Genomic DNA, 17498 nt, shown 5'->3' with positions numbered 1-17498 from the left:
GGGGTGGGGGGGGCAGAGGGGGTAAGGAAGTGGTGTTAACAAACACAGGGACAAGGGAACAACATGGGACCCAAAATGGTAGAGAGGGGGGGAGTGACAGGCCTGGTGGAAAATGATCAAGGGTAATGTTGCTTAGAAAAGAGGTATACTCTAGCCCAGGTGGCGACGAAGCATGGTAGTAGGGCAGGAGGAAAGTCAAGGGAGATGGAGGAAAGAGCTAGGATGCAAAGGGCTTAAGTGGAGAGCAAATGCTTTGAGAATGATTGGGGCAGGGAATGTATGGATGTGCTTTATACAATTGATGTATGTATATGTATGGATTGTGATAAGAGTTATACGAGTCCCTAATAAAATGTAAAAAAGAGGAGGAAAAAAAAGAAAATGATTAGGGCAAAGAATGTACAGATGTGCTTTATACAATTGATGTATGTATATGTATGGATTGTGATAAGAGTTATACGAGTCCCTAATAAAATGTAAAAAAGAGGAGGAAAAAAAAGAAAATGATTAGGGCAAAGAATGTACAGATGTGCTTTATACAATTGATGTATGTATATGTATGGACTGTGATAAGAGTTGTATGAGCCCCTAATAAATTGTTTTTAAAAAAAGTTAACAACCTCAGAAACCCAAAAAAAGAAAAAAAAATTACATGTGGTTACAGAGCTCTGTGAAAATGTCAAATTGACAAGAGGTGGTCTATGATAGTTATATAATTGTCAATTTAAGGATAAAGTGGGTAGTGGTGGGGTCTAGCCTGTCAATCAAATCATAAGCCTATGAGGCCTGTGTGGGCATGGCCTTCTCCTGAGGATTCTGGGAAATCTGGTACTTCCCCCTTGGAGGTGGGAGACATCTCCCTCTCTCAGCTGACTTCCCTGGGCAACACTGCAGCTGACAAGACACATGGAACTACCATACTGCCCTGAGCCATACAAGCCACATGGACGCAATCAGATCTCCGAAGCTGGAGAAGACACAGAGAGACCCCTGCCAGCGCTGAGATGCTTACGAAGCCACTGGACCCAAAGACTTTCTACCACCAGTGTGTGATTGTCCTGCATTTGGCTTCACTGCATGTGTTTCGTGAGTCTGAAGAGGACTTTATAGATTGGTAACGGACATATGGGCTAATATCAGACTTATGGCCTTGGACTGGACTGGTTTGGGATGTTTTCTCAATGTACAATTGCGCTTGTATATAAGCCTCTTTCTTATATATGCAAAAAAAACACTAAAGAAAAAATTTATGATGAAACCTTATCAGATTCAAAGTGTTTCTTAGAGGAATTCTGCATGTTCAGCCATGGGAAGTACTATTAAAAAGCAGATTTCCTAACCTGAGGTCCCCGAAATTTCTAACATGCAACTTTAAGATTATTAATCACATTCTCAAAGACCTATTGAGGGAGAAGTAGAGTTAAAACATCATGAATTTAGAGGAATTTAAACAATGAAAACGGGTTACCCTACACAATAGCTCTGATCGCATTTCTTGAAACAGAAAAACTTGAGTGGACACGATATTCCAGAGGATCCCAATTGTCTGCGAGACAGAGTGCACACCATTTGGACTGTCTTCCTCTTCCCTCAGGAATCTTCCTCGGCAACCCCCTTCCTCTCCCGTTGAGTAGAGTTGTTTGGACCTGGAAAGTAACGGAACTAATATATGTTATTAAACTCTTTCTTTGGTAAATTTAAAATTGTAACTAAGAATCTAGTGACAATAATCTGATAAGCTGAACATTTCTTTGCACATAGAAAAATATTGTAGCCGTTAAGACCTAGTCATTACCTGTCATGTGGATTGGCAAGCAACGAACGTCAGTCGGTTAAAAGATTGAGAAAGAAGAGACGAGTAGGGAAGAAGCAATCCCCTGCTTTCTTCTCAGTGTCCAGCCTCTGGTACCAGCCTGTCCCAGCACTCCAGAGGTATTCCTGATCCCATCTTTAGACTGTCAAACAAGTCAGTACAACAGAAAGGCAACACTATGGATTCCCTTCATATTGATAAAGTACTTATTTATTATGACAAAAATAAAACTGTGGACCAAAACAAATGAATGTTACAGTATATTGCACCATGATTGCAAATGAGCCAAAAACCTGTCTAAAAGATGAACATTTCAGATCAAATTACATCCTTTTACTTGGGTAAGTAGGCATGCAAGCAACCATAATAACGTAATTGCAGAAATAAAACCCATGAGTCCCAATAACCTAAAGCTAATATACAAAATAGACATTTTATGAAAGCAATTAAAAATTTTAAAACATCTTTTAAACAACCCCACCATTAGAGGAACATGTTTTGAACCATTTTCAAGTAGTGACGGTATGTATGTGTTCAATGTTTTGTTCCTTTATTAATGCTTTAGAAAATACTGGGCCAATAGCACACACTTCAATTGGTTGATTGGGGTTCAAAGCAGTTGATGGCATGAGAGACATTTTCTCTTCTGTCTCTACAGTATCAGAGAGCCAAGAGAGAGATCCAATCCATGACTTTGGCCTTAGGAGCACCATCTTGTATTCAACCAAGCTGACTAGCCATAACTGTTCGTTTTTGCAGAAAGCCTGAAGCTTGATGAATAACAACATAGTTTATATTTAAATATTAAGATATGTACATAAATATGAATATAGACACTTTAGAGTAGTTTACATTCTGAGGCAAGAAATCTATAGAACACAGGGCCCGCTGCTTCCTCCCTAAGGATCTCAAGCACCAATTCAGGCTTGGATGGTCATGTGTGGTTACAATTACTATATCCTGATTAGAACAAATGCAAGATCAAGGTTCTAACTGCCTTTGGTTCATCCATTTGCTTGCTTTCCATTTCCAAGTTCTTTTCAGTGGAAATCAAGGGTTTCCATAATTGTGCCGTTCTGAACAGTTTACTCCAAGAGAACCATTTGGGGGGTCACAGAGTCCCTGAATTTCCCGAGGGAAAATGTAAGATTAAAATGATTATATATTTTTTCTCCGGAATAGGGCTAAACATGTAAACAAATTATATGCAATCAAGACAACTGATAACCATTTGATAGCTACACCGATCAATCAAATTTTAGGGTTTTTTTCCTGTTCTTTTAATTATGCCAACTAAATAAACAGAGCACTTGTTCATGTGCTTAGTGACGAACATTATGTGGATCTGTTTTGCCTTGTTAGTCCTGATAGTGGTAACTAATTCAAAACAAAATTCTCAAAGAATGCCATCTCTCTCAGTTGCAAATTTTGCATATTCAAATACAGCTTGTGTGAAGGAGTATTTATAGAATGGTACAACATCCCATAAACTGAAGAAAGCACCTTATAGAGTGAAAAATGAGGTAACCTTTCATTAGAATCTTTGTGCAAAAGAATATTTTCATTTTTTCAGAACTTTACTTTCTATTCCTACATATATGCAAGCATTGTTATTTCCTCATCTCTAGAGGAAATTATAGTTTTCTGATTAAAAAAGAACGCAAAAGGCACCATAATGTGCCTCTAATTCCAAATTCTTATGGCTGAACCAGGCTTCATGTTCTGTGGCCAAACTAAAAACATAAGCCATCAAACTCTACCGCAGAAAATGGTACTTTCTTAAGAGCCTTAAATGGGGGAACGAATGGTTTCAATTCTAATTTTCTATGATCCAGTGCTACACTCTTTTTGTCTTTACTTTCGTTTCATTTCTAAAGCCTCTAAATCAGTGATTCTCAACCTGTAGTTTGTGGACCCCCCCCTTGGGGGGTCGAACGACCCTTTCACAGGGGTCGCCTGATTCATAACAGCAGCAAAATGACAGTGATAAAGTAGCAACGAAACTAATTTTATGGTTGCGGGGACATGGTCACCACCTGAGAATCTGTATTAAAGGGTCATGGCATTAGAAAGGTTGAGAACCACTGCTCTAAATGAACTGAGCAAATCACGAAAACAAGTATCTAAAGCTGTCTGTAGATCCGCTGAACAAATTATTATCCTGTGTCTTAAAAGTTAAATGCAGCCGCTGCTTCTTTTTTACGTATTGGCCGAGTTAGCTTTGGTCACCGTAACATTAAGAAAAGAACAGTCTTCTGGGAAGCGAGCATTTGGATTGCAGTCTTCCCGTTAAACTAAGTGGACAAGGATGAGGCACTGCTGAAAAAGCTAACTTTGACTAGTAATCACTTTGAGATTTCTACAGGTATCTGTGCTACACTACACGTTCAACATTAAGAAGCCAAACAGAAGGAGAGTTTGGTGCAGTCCTTAAAGCCAATCCAACTCTGAACAAATTCTGTAATTCCCTCCGAATTGTCAATGCCAGGAAAATGCGTCAGGTAAGTCCCCTTGGAGATTATTTTCCACTTAGACACAGTGGCGCATGACAAGCATCTTAACCTCTTTTCCTTGACATGTGGCTTATTTTCTTTTATACTGTCACTTGCTATTAGTTCCAGTTCAATACCAGTAGCTAACTGATACTTAAAAAACAAAAACTGATTGCATTCACATACTAAGTGACGTAACAGGGCATCACTACAGAGTCAGTTTCAACTCACAGCAACCCTCTGGAGAACGGAGCACAACACTGCCTAGGTCTGCGCCGCTGCAGAAATCAATAGAGATTTCCAATTTAAATGAGAGCATATAAGCATTCAGGATTTTAAAACCAAAAAACTAAGTTAGAGCTCTAATTTGTGTAGGTTCTTCAGTAGGAGAAAAACCACCAAACAGAAGCGGCAAGCGCACGGACAGTGAAGAAATGCTTTGAAGGAAGCGGGACAATGGCCAAATTAAGGTTTAGATTCACCTCTTTAGACAAACTGAACTGGATGGGGAGTTTTGGCATCCAAAGAGAAAAAATAGATGAAAAAATACTTTCATAAAGTTAATCTCCAAAGATAAATATCAATCAAATTTGTCTATCCTAACTGATATTTGGATATTTCTCTACTGATCAGGGTTCACATAGAAAAGGATTAAATGCGAATGCTTGTTAGAAACAATTCTGCTTTTAATTCTCCCTAAGACAGACCAAAAGTCCGCCCCTCACGCTTCTACTGCTGCTTGGTTGGCTTCCTCATGATTCTTGGTAGGAGTGCTAACACTGCCTCCATCATTCAGTTTCCATAGGAAAACAACTCTTTTCACTTTACCATGTAAATACTGAAGGTTAAATGATCTTTAATCAAAATGACTGCAGTTATATGAGCCCATTTAAAAATTATTTTAGCAATGGAATTTGAATTTAATTTCTTTTCTCTATTGAATATAAGTGATAATACCTTTAAGAAACTAACACAAAAGTACCTAAAAGCAAAAATGGTGTAATCTTTGCGTATTTAACAGATTGCGTAGACTTCAGATTTTAAGGAATTAACTATAGTAACAATTCAATGTATGCACTACAGTCCCACGTAAAAGGGGCTAGCTACCACTGAGAGCTCTCAAATCCCAAAAGAGCCCACTGCCGTCAAGTCACAGTGGCTGGCCTGTACAGGATTTCAGAGCTAGCACCTTATGGGAGCAGACAGCATGCTCCTCCTGCAGAGCAGGTGGTGGGTTTGAACCTGTGACCTTCTCGTCAGCAACCCTGACCTGACAGAGCCACCAGGAACGCCTAGAGATTTCTCAGAAGCCTGCAACAAGAATGGTGAGTTTAAATATCAAGCAACATGTTCCAAATTTTCTTAATTTTAAATGTAGTTTTAATTTAAAAGGGTGGTAACATTAATTTTAGTGTTCATAATCGATAGAAAAGACTTGCTGAAATTCAACCTAGTTATCCTGAAATTACAAGCAAAATGCAGAATAATCTACTGCTTGTTCCCAGGTCTTATTCAAAACCATGCCAGACATACATGATGTTCAAGGGAGGGTGAGATTATTATTACACAGTTTAATAAATTTGCCTACTGATCTGATCTCTAAAGAAAAGGCAGAGTAGACAATTGAGAACGTATCTCAAAATAAGCCAGTCAAGGAGTAAAGGCACTAAATGTGTATTTTCCACCAGGCATCATCTTAAGCTTAATGTGTACTGCTTTTTCAGTATTAGCTATTTGGTTGCATCAAAACATTCTCTTGGAGTAAAGGGTAATGGTTTTCATACTATAGTAACAGAATATATCTAAGAGCTTAAAAAAAATACTTTTTAAAATACTTTTTAACTTTCCTAACTGAACTTTTCCCAATCACTGGCACAAAATCTACTCCAATGCCATCTTCATCTTTAACATACAGGTAGTATATAGGATTTCTAATTCAAAATTAAAATGTTTAAAATTTAACAAAATAAAGTCAGTTGTATTTCAAAAATTAATTTGAGTCTATACCAGTATTTGTTTGACAAAATACAATCAACTATTTAAAACACTTTCAATATAATGCTGATGTGGCAATATAAAAAATAAGCGCATAATTTGTTACAAGAAAATTGAGACAGGCAATCATGCAGATCCAAAAGGGTCAATAATTATTTCATACTAAGAATGCACATTGAAGATGCTTTTTTCAAAACAGACTGAAGAGACTTACTTATCCCAGTGCGCGCACGTGCGTGCGTGCGTGCGTGCGTGTGTGTGTGTAAATTCTCCACAACAGAAACTCGGGGAACACGTGCTTTTCAGGTAAATGATTTTCAGAATTTTCTTCCCTGCCCCTAACCCCTCAAACCACAAAGCACCCACATTAACTTATGTCTGCTTTTCTCTCATCTTCTTGATTATGGTTTAGTTTTAAAAACAGAGAAGAAAGCAAAAGCTTACGTTCTCTATGTTTCAGAGTCACTGAGAGAACGGTTCAAAACAAAGTCAGACAACTAAGTCAAGGAACCATCACTCTCTGACTTCAGTTATGACATATACTAACCCACGGAACAGAAATCAGAAAAATGATCTCACAGTACATTAAACTAAACACGATGAACCCAGTACACCGAAAACAAGCAAACATTAAAACAACTTACATATAAAAAATACTTCATACTACTTTTTAACAGGCATTGTGATTTCTTATGAACACTGACTTTTACTTTTGACCCAAACTAAAAAAATGAACTATTCTCTAAGTACGCATTGTATCCCTTTCGTTACAGCGAATTCATAAACTTCAAGTAAACAGAATTCCAATAAGAATATTTCTCCCTCTGAAAGTATGCAATGTATGGGGTCTGTTCAAATTTTAAAAACTGCCGCAAAAAGTTCATTAGTGCCATAAAATAACCTTTTGATAGTTTTTTTTCATTTAAAATTTAACTTTTAAGCTGTTAATGTGCTAAATTTCATTCTCATACTAATATTCTAGTAATTAGGATTGCGAACAGCAGTGCTCTATAACCCAGTGAAAGCTTTGATAATATGAGAAGAGTACCCCTAAAAAATCCTGGAATCGCCCCCCTCCCCCCCAAAAAAAACCCCATGTATTTAAACTTTTTTTTACAAAACAACTTTATCACTTTCAAAGTACTGTCCAACACACTTAATACATTTGTCAAATCTGCGATTCCATTGTAGAAACATGACAGCACAGCACTTCCCTGTTTTTTTCCTTGGCCTCTTCTCCATCAGTCAAACTGCTGTCCTTCAGGCCCCGCTTCATTCGTGGAAAGCAAAAGATGTTGCGAGGAGCGACGTCAGGTGAGTCAGGTGCATGGAGCAAGAAAGGCATGTTGGTTTTTGCCAGAAACTAGCACACTGAATGGTTGTACAAGTAGGTGCATTGTCATGGGGGGGGGGGGGGGGGGAGAACTAGTCCCCTCAACTGCCACAAATTAGGCCTTTTGTCCCACCCTGCTATGAAATCTTTTCAGAACCTTCATCTAGAAGGCTTGATTAACAGTCTGGCCTCACAGAAGGAACACCAAAGGCACTATCCCCTCAACTCAAAGAGACGAACGAACATCAGTTCTGGGGAGTACTCCCTCGTATAAAATGTAACTATACACATGGCAATGGCTTTAAGGCGATTATGCTAAAACCTCAAATCGATTTAAGGACAGCCATACGATGTTTTCAATAACATACTGCTGGTGGTAGATATGCTATTACAGACACATGGAATTTTTTAATTTTAAGAAATAATATGAACTACTTATACTTCAGCTCTAGCTATTGGCCAAAACACCACCTACAGATGTGCTATCCCTTGCACATGGGATGAAATTTTACGGGTAATAAAATTGTTTGTAATTGATAATAAAATATATTCCATGTATCTTGTTATCTTGTTCTAATTTTAATGCTGGTATCATTTCCTATGGTTTAATATACCTTGAATAATATGATATTTAAAAAATTATTTTAAAAAAGCTTACCAAAACTGGGCTTGCAAATAACTTACTTTTTCACCAAAAGTAAGAAGACGCATTTATATTGCCCATTTCCCAATTCATAACCAGAAGAGTCACCTTAATTCTTTTAGGTAGCCTATTTAATTTGCATGCTCACACCACCACAAAGCCCACTGCTAATGAGTCAGTTCTGACTCATAGCAACCTTAATTACAGTTTCTGAGACTGTAACTCTTTAGCAGATAGCCTCAACTTTCTCCAAGGAGAGGCTGGTGGATTTGAACTACCAACCTTGCGATTAGCAATTCAATGCTTACCTGATAGCTCCACCAGGACCCTTTAAATTTTTCTATGACTTGCAATGATGTGGGGGATATTACTCGTTTAAAAGCATAGCCTCATGATGTTTATTTAATCTTCTGTATATTACCTCTGAGCAAGTTATTACTTTTCCCCCATAAGTTCTGTCTAGAAGGTAGGTGGTTCACAGAAGGTGCCAATATTTAGTTAGAGACGTTTGCAGGCAATACCTGATGATTTTCACTACTTTTGTGTTAAACCAGTAATGATCTGGGGGAAGGAGAGTCCATTAATGAAACTGGTCATTCGGGTTATTACAATACTTCAGAATACACAAAACATGTAACAAACATTTCTTACACTGTAGTCACTGAATAACTAGAATTAGCAGTCAGAAGAATTTTGTTGTTGAAAACAGTTATACATTATGTTCATCCAACTGAAGATTAGTTCATTAAAAAAAAAGGTAAGAAAATTCTTTTATGTTCCAGTTCAGCTGCACTTGATTCAAGTGTTGCTCATAGAGGTTCGTGTTGTTATAAATTAAACATGCTGTCGCCTCAGCAGCCAACAGTACCAGGAGGAAATGTTCACAAAATAAATAGATCGGTCTCTTTCAAACAAAACAGTTATCTCACACCAATCCGGGAGGTCATCCACTCGAGACCTTTACCCAGCCTGAAAAAAAAAAAAGGAAAGCATTTTCTAAATCAGATGCTTTGCACTTAAAAACTGAAAGCTGACTTAATATTTTTCAATGTTACTCACAAGCTAGTCCTACAGTCAGTCATTACTTAATACCTCTGTGATACTATTAAACAGGAAATAATTTATTAGTTCAATAATGTGGGGAAATGCTTCGATTTCACTTTGAAAATGTAGATCTGGAAGTTTTGCATTCAAGTTGCACACAGCCCTTCGCCCTGCCTTCTGTGGGTGTGCATAATTTAACAGGAAACAACTGTAAACAACACGGGCTTTACTTTGCCCTCCTAAACTCTACAGAACAGAATGCTTATGACATAGTCAAAAGCACAGGTCAAAAGTCTCCAACACAGCAAGGAGGGTGGGGCTGATCTGATGATACATATGCTCACAGAAATACACTGTGCGGTCCACGCCGAACACACCGGGATCGACTGGCCTACTCGAACAGTCAAAGAGACGGTCAGTTTTCTTCTCGTTAGTGCATGAGAACAGCAAGAAAAGAACACTAAACATATCAGATTGCGAAAATTTAAACCAAGCATCTGTTATGCCCACTTTTGGTAATAAAATACTACATTCACATTAAAAGTTGGGGAAACATTTGCTTACTAAAACTATTTTAACCTCCTAAGTCTGAGCCATCTTTAACTAAGCGCCAAAAGAGAAAGAAAGGAGCAAGAGCAAGAACGATGGCAGTGTAGTCTACAAATACTGGTGGCGAAATTTGAAAAGCCTTATCTTCCCCTGGAATGATAAGCACTTACCCTTCGCCTGTTAATGCACAGCAGGACTGAATGTGCCAGGGATGATCCTTAATAGAACTAAGGGTGAGGTATGTCGAGATTTCAGCTGCTGTCATACACCCTTTCATATCCTGTTTATTTGCAAAGATGAGGACGGCAGCCTTCCGTAAATCCTGCAATCGATACGAATGTCACAATTCCAACGGAACCACTGAAGTAGGGTGAGATAAATATACACTACTGCATAGTTGTAACAAAATGCTTCTCCTTTCAAGTGATTCCGCAGCAATATTTGATTTCAAAAGCTTATTAAAATTAAAAATGTGACTAATCATGACAATAATTCAGTCTAATACAGGCAGATGAATGGAAGTCAGATAAATTTTCTATTGTTGTGTCAAAAGGGCCAAACTAAAAACAAATTAAATTACAATGATAAATATTGACTTAAAATTATGTGAGCAATATTCTAACCCTAAATATCTACAGAGTTTGAATTCAGTATGAGGATACACATAGGCTGTTCTTACTACTCATTGCTCTTTATATAAATTAAAGGTGCGGATTAATGTTCATTTCAGTATTGCCTATGATACCAAAACATTAGAAGAACTCAAAGGTTCATTAGTAAAACAAATAGATCAAATGTTCACAAGCATCAACCGTGGAAATATTACATAATTGCTAAAAGGAAAAACTGGTTAGGTAAATCTCAATGTGCTCACAGAAAAAAGCTTAAGTTACAGGAAAGTGTGCACATGATACCTTTACATAAAGTTTTAGGAATACAGAAGAGAATTGCCTGTATAATTTATGAAGAATTAGAAATACATTGCAAGTATTAAAATACGCAAATATGATTTTAAAGACTATTTTTAGGACAGTGAAATATCTCAGACAACACAGAGAAGGAAATCAGGTTGGAAAACCTTATAAGATGACTGACATCTTAGGGTGAATAATAAACGCCTGAGTGTTGTACTGTCTGAATTTTCCACGTATCTGAAGTATTTCAGAATTAAGAGATGCCAAATTATTCATTAAAGAATTTTCAGTTATGTCTTGAGGAAAAACATTCAAATCTTCCTTTACGCCTCAACTGACTCGATGAGGCTTTCTTAAGAAGGCATGCCTAAGTTCTTTTCACTAGGAGAGACCCTTTATCTAACAGTCACCTCAAACTGTTAAAGCGTGGGAAACGGCGGACAGTTTTACCAGACACATCAATCTAACACATACAAGTTTGCTAATGATGAACAAACCAACATCCTGCCGCTGTAATCGTCAGAAAAGCATAAAACCAGTGCATAGACGCTTTACTCAATCTTTTTAAAGATGGCTTTCAGAATTTACCTCATGAGCCAGCATTCTGTATAATTCTTCTTTCGTGATAGCCAGTCGTTCCCTGTCAATGCTATCAACAACGAGAATGATGAACTAGAAGACAAATGAAGAGAATAAACATTAAATGGGACGCTGAAAAGATTTCTGCAGAAACCCTTCTCCCCTAAGTTCTTCCTTCACGTGGCGTCTCATTACGAGGAAACGTCTACTGCTTTCTCATCATTGCCCTGAACCAAACAAAGCACTTTTACTGGAGTTTATCTGACGTACAGAAAGCTTGTATGTCAGAGCTGAACTGTGCTCCACAGAATGACAATCGCAGTGACCTTTCAGCAGATCGCCAGGACCTTCCTTCTGAGGCACCTCTGGGTGGATTTAAACTGCCAGCTCTTCGGTTGACAGTCTAATGCTTAACCTAAGCACTTCTCTCCACTCGATGGCCAACGGTCCTTTCATCATTGATGCTTCTATAATGGTGCCTCGCAACTAGCGAACAAAGTCCAAATGTTCATAATAAGAAAGTGATAACTCATAACTTCAGCAAATTAAGACTATGCCCAAGTTTAGTTAAAACAACATCTGAATATGTAATACTGTGGGAAGCAAAGATTTCTCCCCAGCTGTCTCCCGCAAATATATGCCAAACCCAAGACGCTGCTCGCTACACATGGTAAATGACTGTGCACTCGGAGGTCAATGGAAGCAGGCTAGAGGTTATTCTCCTAGGGCACCTAGAGCAGCCAGACTGCATAACCCGACCCGCCCTAAGTAGGGCCCACTCCCTTCTGATATTGTTCCCTTGAAGCAGAGCCCAAAGGCACGCCCAGAACCACTCAAGGATGACTAAGCTTAGGCTACTATATTGAGTCTAAGGTCCACCCATCTTGCCACATATGTACCCCGATTGCCTCTTTACGATTGCTTGTACACCCATAGATCATCCCCCTACTATTAAGTTTGTATTGCCTGTGTTATAACCCCTTCCTGTGTGGTAGATTGCTATCTGTAATCAGAGGGCTTGCATGCCCCCAAAGATATATAAGCTTTGGTTAGAAAGAAAACCTCATGAGAGCTCTCTCCTGCCTTCTCGTCTCCCACCTCCGTGTGTACCATCGAGAGGAGCTGAGGTGAGCATGACACCATGAAATGTGTCTGACTTCTTTATTTCACTCTCACTCTCCTATCTCTTCCATTTCTCTATGACTATACTATAATCTTTATATATCTTAACCATACAATTGTGCCTACCAAACTCACGATTAGTTGTGGGGGGCTGGCTACCCCCACATAATACTAAGACTGGTTTTCAAATGTAAGCTATGAGTTAAAATTATTCCATAACAATCATTTAAAACAATTTGTTTATGTATGAGGGGGCATTCCCCTACCAAAAAAAAAAAAAACCAAAACGGAATAATTTCCCCAAAAACTATGTATTTTAATTTTTTTTTACAAAACAACTTTATCACCTTCAAAGTACACTTTATAACAATTAATACGTTTGTAAAATCTGCGATTCCACATTTTTCAAGCTCATCTGTTTTTGGATGGCTGATAGAACCTGCCTTGTTTTTACGTTCACCTCTTCTATGCTACCACATCACTGTGCTCTCGTGTCCGTCTTCATTGGGGAAAAGCAAGTTGTTCAGAGCAAGGTCAGGTGAGTAAGGTACATAGGCAAGAGAGGTATGCTGTTTTTTGCTAAAACCTGGCGTTCAAAGATGGCTGCATGAGCAGGTGCACTGTGCTGGCTAAACCAGTTCCCCATCTTCCACAAATCAGATCTTTTTGGTCACACACTATTAAGTAATATTTTCAGAACCTCTAAATAGAAAGCTTGATTAACAGTCTGACCTGGTGGAACAACTTCAAATGCACATTTTCATCCTTTAGGCAAATATTGAGGGATATCCAGAACAAGGTTTGTCATCAATTGACATTTCATTTGAAATGAGAAAACCACTCGTACACTTGAGTTTTCTCATAGTCTTGTCTTTGTAAGCAGTGTTCAACATCACAACAGTTTCTGTGGTATTTTCCCTGAGCAGGAAACCAAATTTCAGACACTCTCTTCTGTTAAATCAGCCATCACAAAAAAAAAAAAAAAAAGAGAGGTTTGAGTGAAAGTGGTTTATGAAAAAATTCACTGTGACCAGAGAGAACCTTCCCAGGCAAAGCCACTGGGTGCACCAACTCAGTGAGTTGCCAGACGCTTGCCTAACTTCGCTCTGCTCAGCACAATTCCAGTTTGGTTTTTTTTTAGTACCCTCTTGTATAAAAAAACTTCTGCCCCTTCCAATAATACAAACGATTGAGAAAAAGATAATTATCTTTTAAAAAGCCATTAGTAAGAGCCTGTTTTACATATTTGTACAAACGATAAAAACTGAAGTAGAAATGTGCTAAACAGAATTGTATGTTCCAGTGTGTGTCATTTAATGTCCATTCAGGGACTATCAAGACACATAAATGTCTACAGTCCCTTAAGATTTCTCTTTTCTTTTTTTAAATCATTTTATTGGGGGCTCGTACAACTTTTATCACCATCCATATATCCATCCATTGTGCAAGCACATTTGTACATTTGTTGCCCTCATCATTCTCAAAACATTTGCTTTCTACTTGAGCCCTTGGTATCAGCTCCTCACCTCCCCCCTTTTTTATGGAAATCAGCTCTTATTTTGTTTATCATTTTCCCTTAATGGTTTTAAGGGCCCCAAACTTAAGACTCTTGCAGCACTGGACCAGGGTGGGATACAGGCAGGTAAAGCAGAGAACATACTTCTGAGAGAACCTCTGGCAGTTGGTGGCTCTTTGCTTCCTCTTGTTCCACTCCTGACCTGTCCTCTCAGCCTCAGCCACCCATCCCCAGTGCCAATGCCAGCAGCCCAAGCAACAGCAGTGGCAACCAGGACAAGCAGGCCCTCATGTGGTTTTAACGTGTTTGCACAAATCCAGATCAACGTGCTATTTCGTAGAACATACTGTGGATGTTAAGCAATGCATACCTGCGCTTATGTGTTAAAAAATATGCTAAGGAAATGGAGGGTGACATTAAAGAAAGGTAAGCATAATTAAAAACTGGAGAAATCGGTTGGAAAAAGTATGTAAGAAAAAGTGCTAAATAATTTTTTTATCAAAAATAAAAATAATTTGTGTAATTAGAAAAGAAAATAAGAGAACTGGCCTCCAAATTGAACAGCTTATGCAGAAGAAAAGGGTTGAGAAATGAGATTAAACATGCTAGCGGTTTTAATACAGAAGTGATGCAGAATAAACAGAGCAAACAAATTGAATCAGATTATACAAATGACTAAGATTAAGGAGAGACAACTAGAATGATCTGCAAAAAAACAGAGCAAGGCCTAGCAAAAAAACAAAACAAAAAAGCAGGGCTAGTGAGAGGAAGGAATGAATATAATAAACAAGGCCCCAAAACTAACTAAATAAAAATATAAACAAGGCAAAGGATGAATGGACAGACTATGGGGAGGTAGATATGGATTAATGAGAAGGTGACAGGACTAGTTAAGAACTGTAACCACTAATATGACAATGGAGACACACTGCTCTTGGATTCCTCCTCAATATAAAGATTCTGAGACACGAAATGAGGAGGGTGACCAAGGTGATGAGTGAGACACCACAGAGACAAAGCCCTGCTTGGGCCATGTGAAAATAGCAGGCTTCTGTGCTGCAGGGCAGGCCAAGGGTTCTCTGCGGTCACTTAGGGACTCTTGCAGAAAGCATTTCTTAACAGACCCTTTCTTCCAAATGGCCTAAGTAATAAAGCATTTTCTTTGTGCATGTACTGTAATACATCTTCTAGAGTTTCAGTAATTTCATAAATTACTTTTTAAAAATGCTTCCAGTGTCAGAATATGTGAACCAACTAGCATCAACTCTGAAGTTCAATCACTCTTTTAATAGGAGTCAATTCTAAACTAAAAAAAAAAAGTGCCAACTATTCAAACAGTCCTATGTCGAAATACTATCTTTCCCTTAACCTCTTAGCACACGCTAGTGATTGGACTATAGCAACAGACTACGCTAACCCAGACCCTGCCTTGCCTGCAGACTGTGGGTGTGGTGCACCATCAGGCGTTTCCCTCTGAGGTAACATGGCTTGCTGTGAGTTACGAGACACAACGTCCCTCCATGACCCATAGCGCTATGGGGGACAACACTGGAGACACAGTGTGGGAACTGTGCCTGATCCGACCCCACCACACTGAGGCGAAACATTAAGGGCATGTAAAAGAACAGCAAGGGGAGAAGAGCAAGGAAGTCCCCAGGGAATACTAAAAATAGACTGTGGGGCCAGGGCATGGTACCCCATCAGACTCAACCAGAAAATACTCTTAAAGGTCAACAAACAGACCTTGAACAATTTACAGGCCTTTCTCTTTTTTTGTCATAGGTTTTTTGTTGTTCTATTTCCTTCTGTTGTTTTGCTGACTATTTTTGTACATATTATTTCTACATATCTATCTAGATAAAATAGGTGGGATAAAAAATCTGGAGGATGGGGGTGGTTAGGGAATATGGGAAAGGGGAGGTGGTGGAAAGGAAGTGGGTGTTAACAAACCCAGGGGCAAGGAAACAACAAGTGATGTAAAATTGATGGCGAGTGGGGTGGAGAAGGCCTTGTAAGGCTTGACCAAGGGCAATGTAACCGAAAGGAATCACTGAAAACCCAAATGAAGACTGAACATGATAGTGGGACACGAGGAAAGTAAAAGGAAATAGAGGAAAGAAATACGGGGCAGAGAGCATTTATAGAGGTCTAAATACAGGCATGCTCACATGGGAAAATAGATCTATATACATATATTTGAAGGTTTAGTATTAAGATGGACACTGGACCCCTACTCAATATACCCTCAACGCAAAAACACTTTGTTCTATTAACCTGGCATTGCATGACGCTCACCTTCCCAACATGATCGCTGAAGAGAAAGCAGGTGCATAAGCAAATGTGGTGAAGAAAGCTGATGGTGCCCCGCTATTAAAAGAGATAGTGTCTGGGATCTTAAAAGGCTTGAAGATAAACAAGCGGTCATTTAACTCAGAAGCAAAAGGCCCACATGGAAGAAGCACAGCAGCCTGTGTGATCATGAGGGTGTCCACAGAATCAAGTAAAAATTTATCATTGTGAATGAGGGGGGATGAAGAGTGGAGACTCAAAGCCCAATTGGACATCCCCTTACAGAAGGGTCATGGGGAGATGACCCCGTCGGGGTGCAGTATAGAACCAATGATCTTGAATGCTTCCTCCCCCTCACTATCATGACCCCAATTCTACCTTACAAATCAGGCTAGACCATACCATGTACAGAGGTACAAATAAGAGCTGGAAGCACAAGGAATCCAGGACAGATTAACCCCTCAGGACCAATATTAGGAGTAGCCATACTAGGAGGGGAAGGGTAAGGTTGGGGGAGAAAAGAGGAACCAATCACAATGATCTACCTATAACCCCTCCCAGGGGGATGGCCAACAGAAGAGTGGGTGAAGGGAGACATCAGTCAGTGTAAAATGAAAAAAAACAATTTATAAATCATCAAGGATTCATGAGGGAAGGAAAGGGGGGGTGGATGAGAAGCTGATACCAAGGGCTCAAATAGAAAGAAAATGCTTTGAAAGTGATGATGGCAACAAATGTACAAATGTGCTTGACACATGGAGAGAAGTATGTATTGTGAAAAGAGTTGTACGAGTCCTCAGTAAAATGACTTAAAAAAAAATCTGCTTCTAAGAATTAGGACAGACAATAGGAGAGGCCAGATTTGTGTGCAAGCTTGCCTCTTATCCAATAAAACGAAGTGACAGAGAATTCTGGGAAGTGTCCTGCAAGCATAATGATTTTTAATTAAAATACACCATCTCATCAAAACTTAGGCTTAATTCTTGTTAATTATATATTTTTAATGAAAATTATACTTAGTCTGCCTTCCCCTCACCTGGGCTTCCTGTAAGCTATGAGACCTGGGGTCAAGTTAGATACTCTGTTAAGTGTCAGATTTCTCGCTTAATGGAGATGTTTAAGAATGTGAGGACAAGGAACTGGGGCAGTCGACCCAGCAGTAAGCACCTCACAAATATTAGTAACCATTATTCTTCCTACTCCTTTTGT

General features: G+C 38.9%; 1 protein-coding gene across 3 annotated transcripts in view; it reads right to left on the bottom strand.

Moving 5' to 3' along the window:
• Positions 1-443: 443 nt before the first annotated feature.
• ARL5B (ARF like GTPase 5B) overlaps positions 444-17498 on the bottom strand; it is a 43669-nt gene continuing 26614 nt past the window's right edge. For all 3 annotated transcript variants that reach the window (XM_075552460.1, XM_075552461.1, XM_075552459.1), the window contains exons 4-6: positions 11372-11455; positions 10040-10191; positions 444-9245 (exon numbers count right to left, since the gene is read on the bottom strand). In XM_075552460.1, coding sequence (XP_075408575.1) covers positions 9197-9245; positions 10040-10191; positions 11372-11455 — 285 coding nt within the window. In that variant the 3' untranslated portion in view covers positions 444-9196. The remainder of the gene's footprint in view (positions 9246-10039; positions 10192-11371; positions 11456-17498) is intronic.

Source organism: Tenrec ecaudatus, chromosome 6 (genome assembly GCF_050624435.1).
Source record: "Tenrec ecaudatus isolate mTenEca1 chromosome 6, mTenEca1.hap1, whole genome shotgun sequence".
NCBI classification, from domain to species: Eukaryota; Metazoa; Chordata; class Mammalia; order Afrosoricida; family Tenrecidae; genus Tenrec; species Tenrec ecaudatus.
The sequence above is the reverse complement of the archived record's forward strand: the minus strand, read 5'-3'. Positions and strand labels throughout refer to the sequence as shown.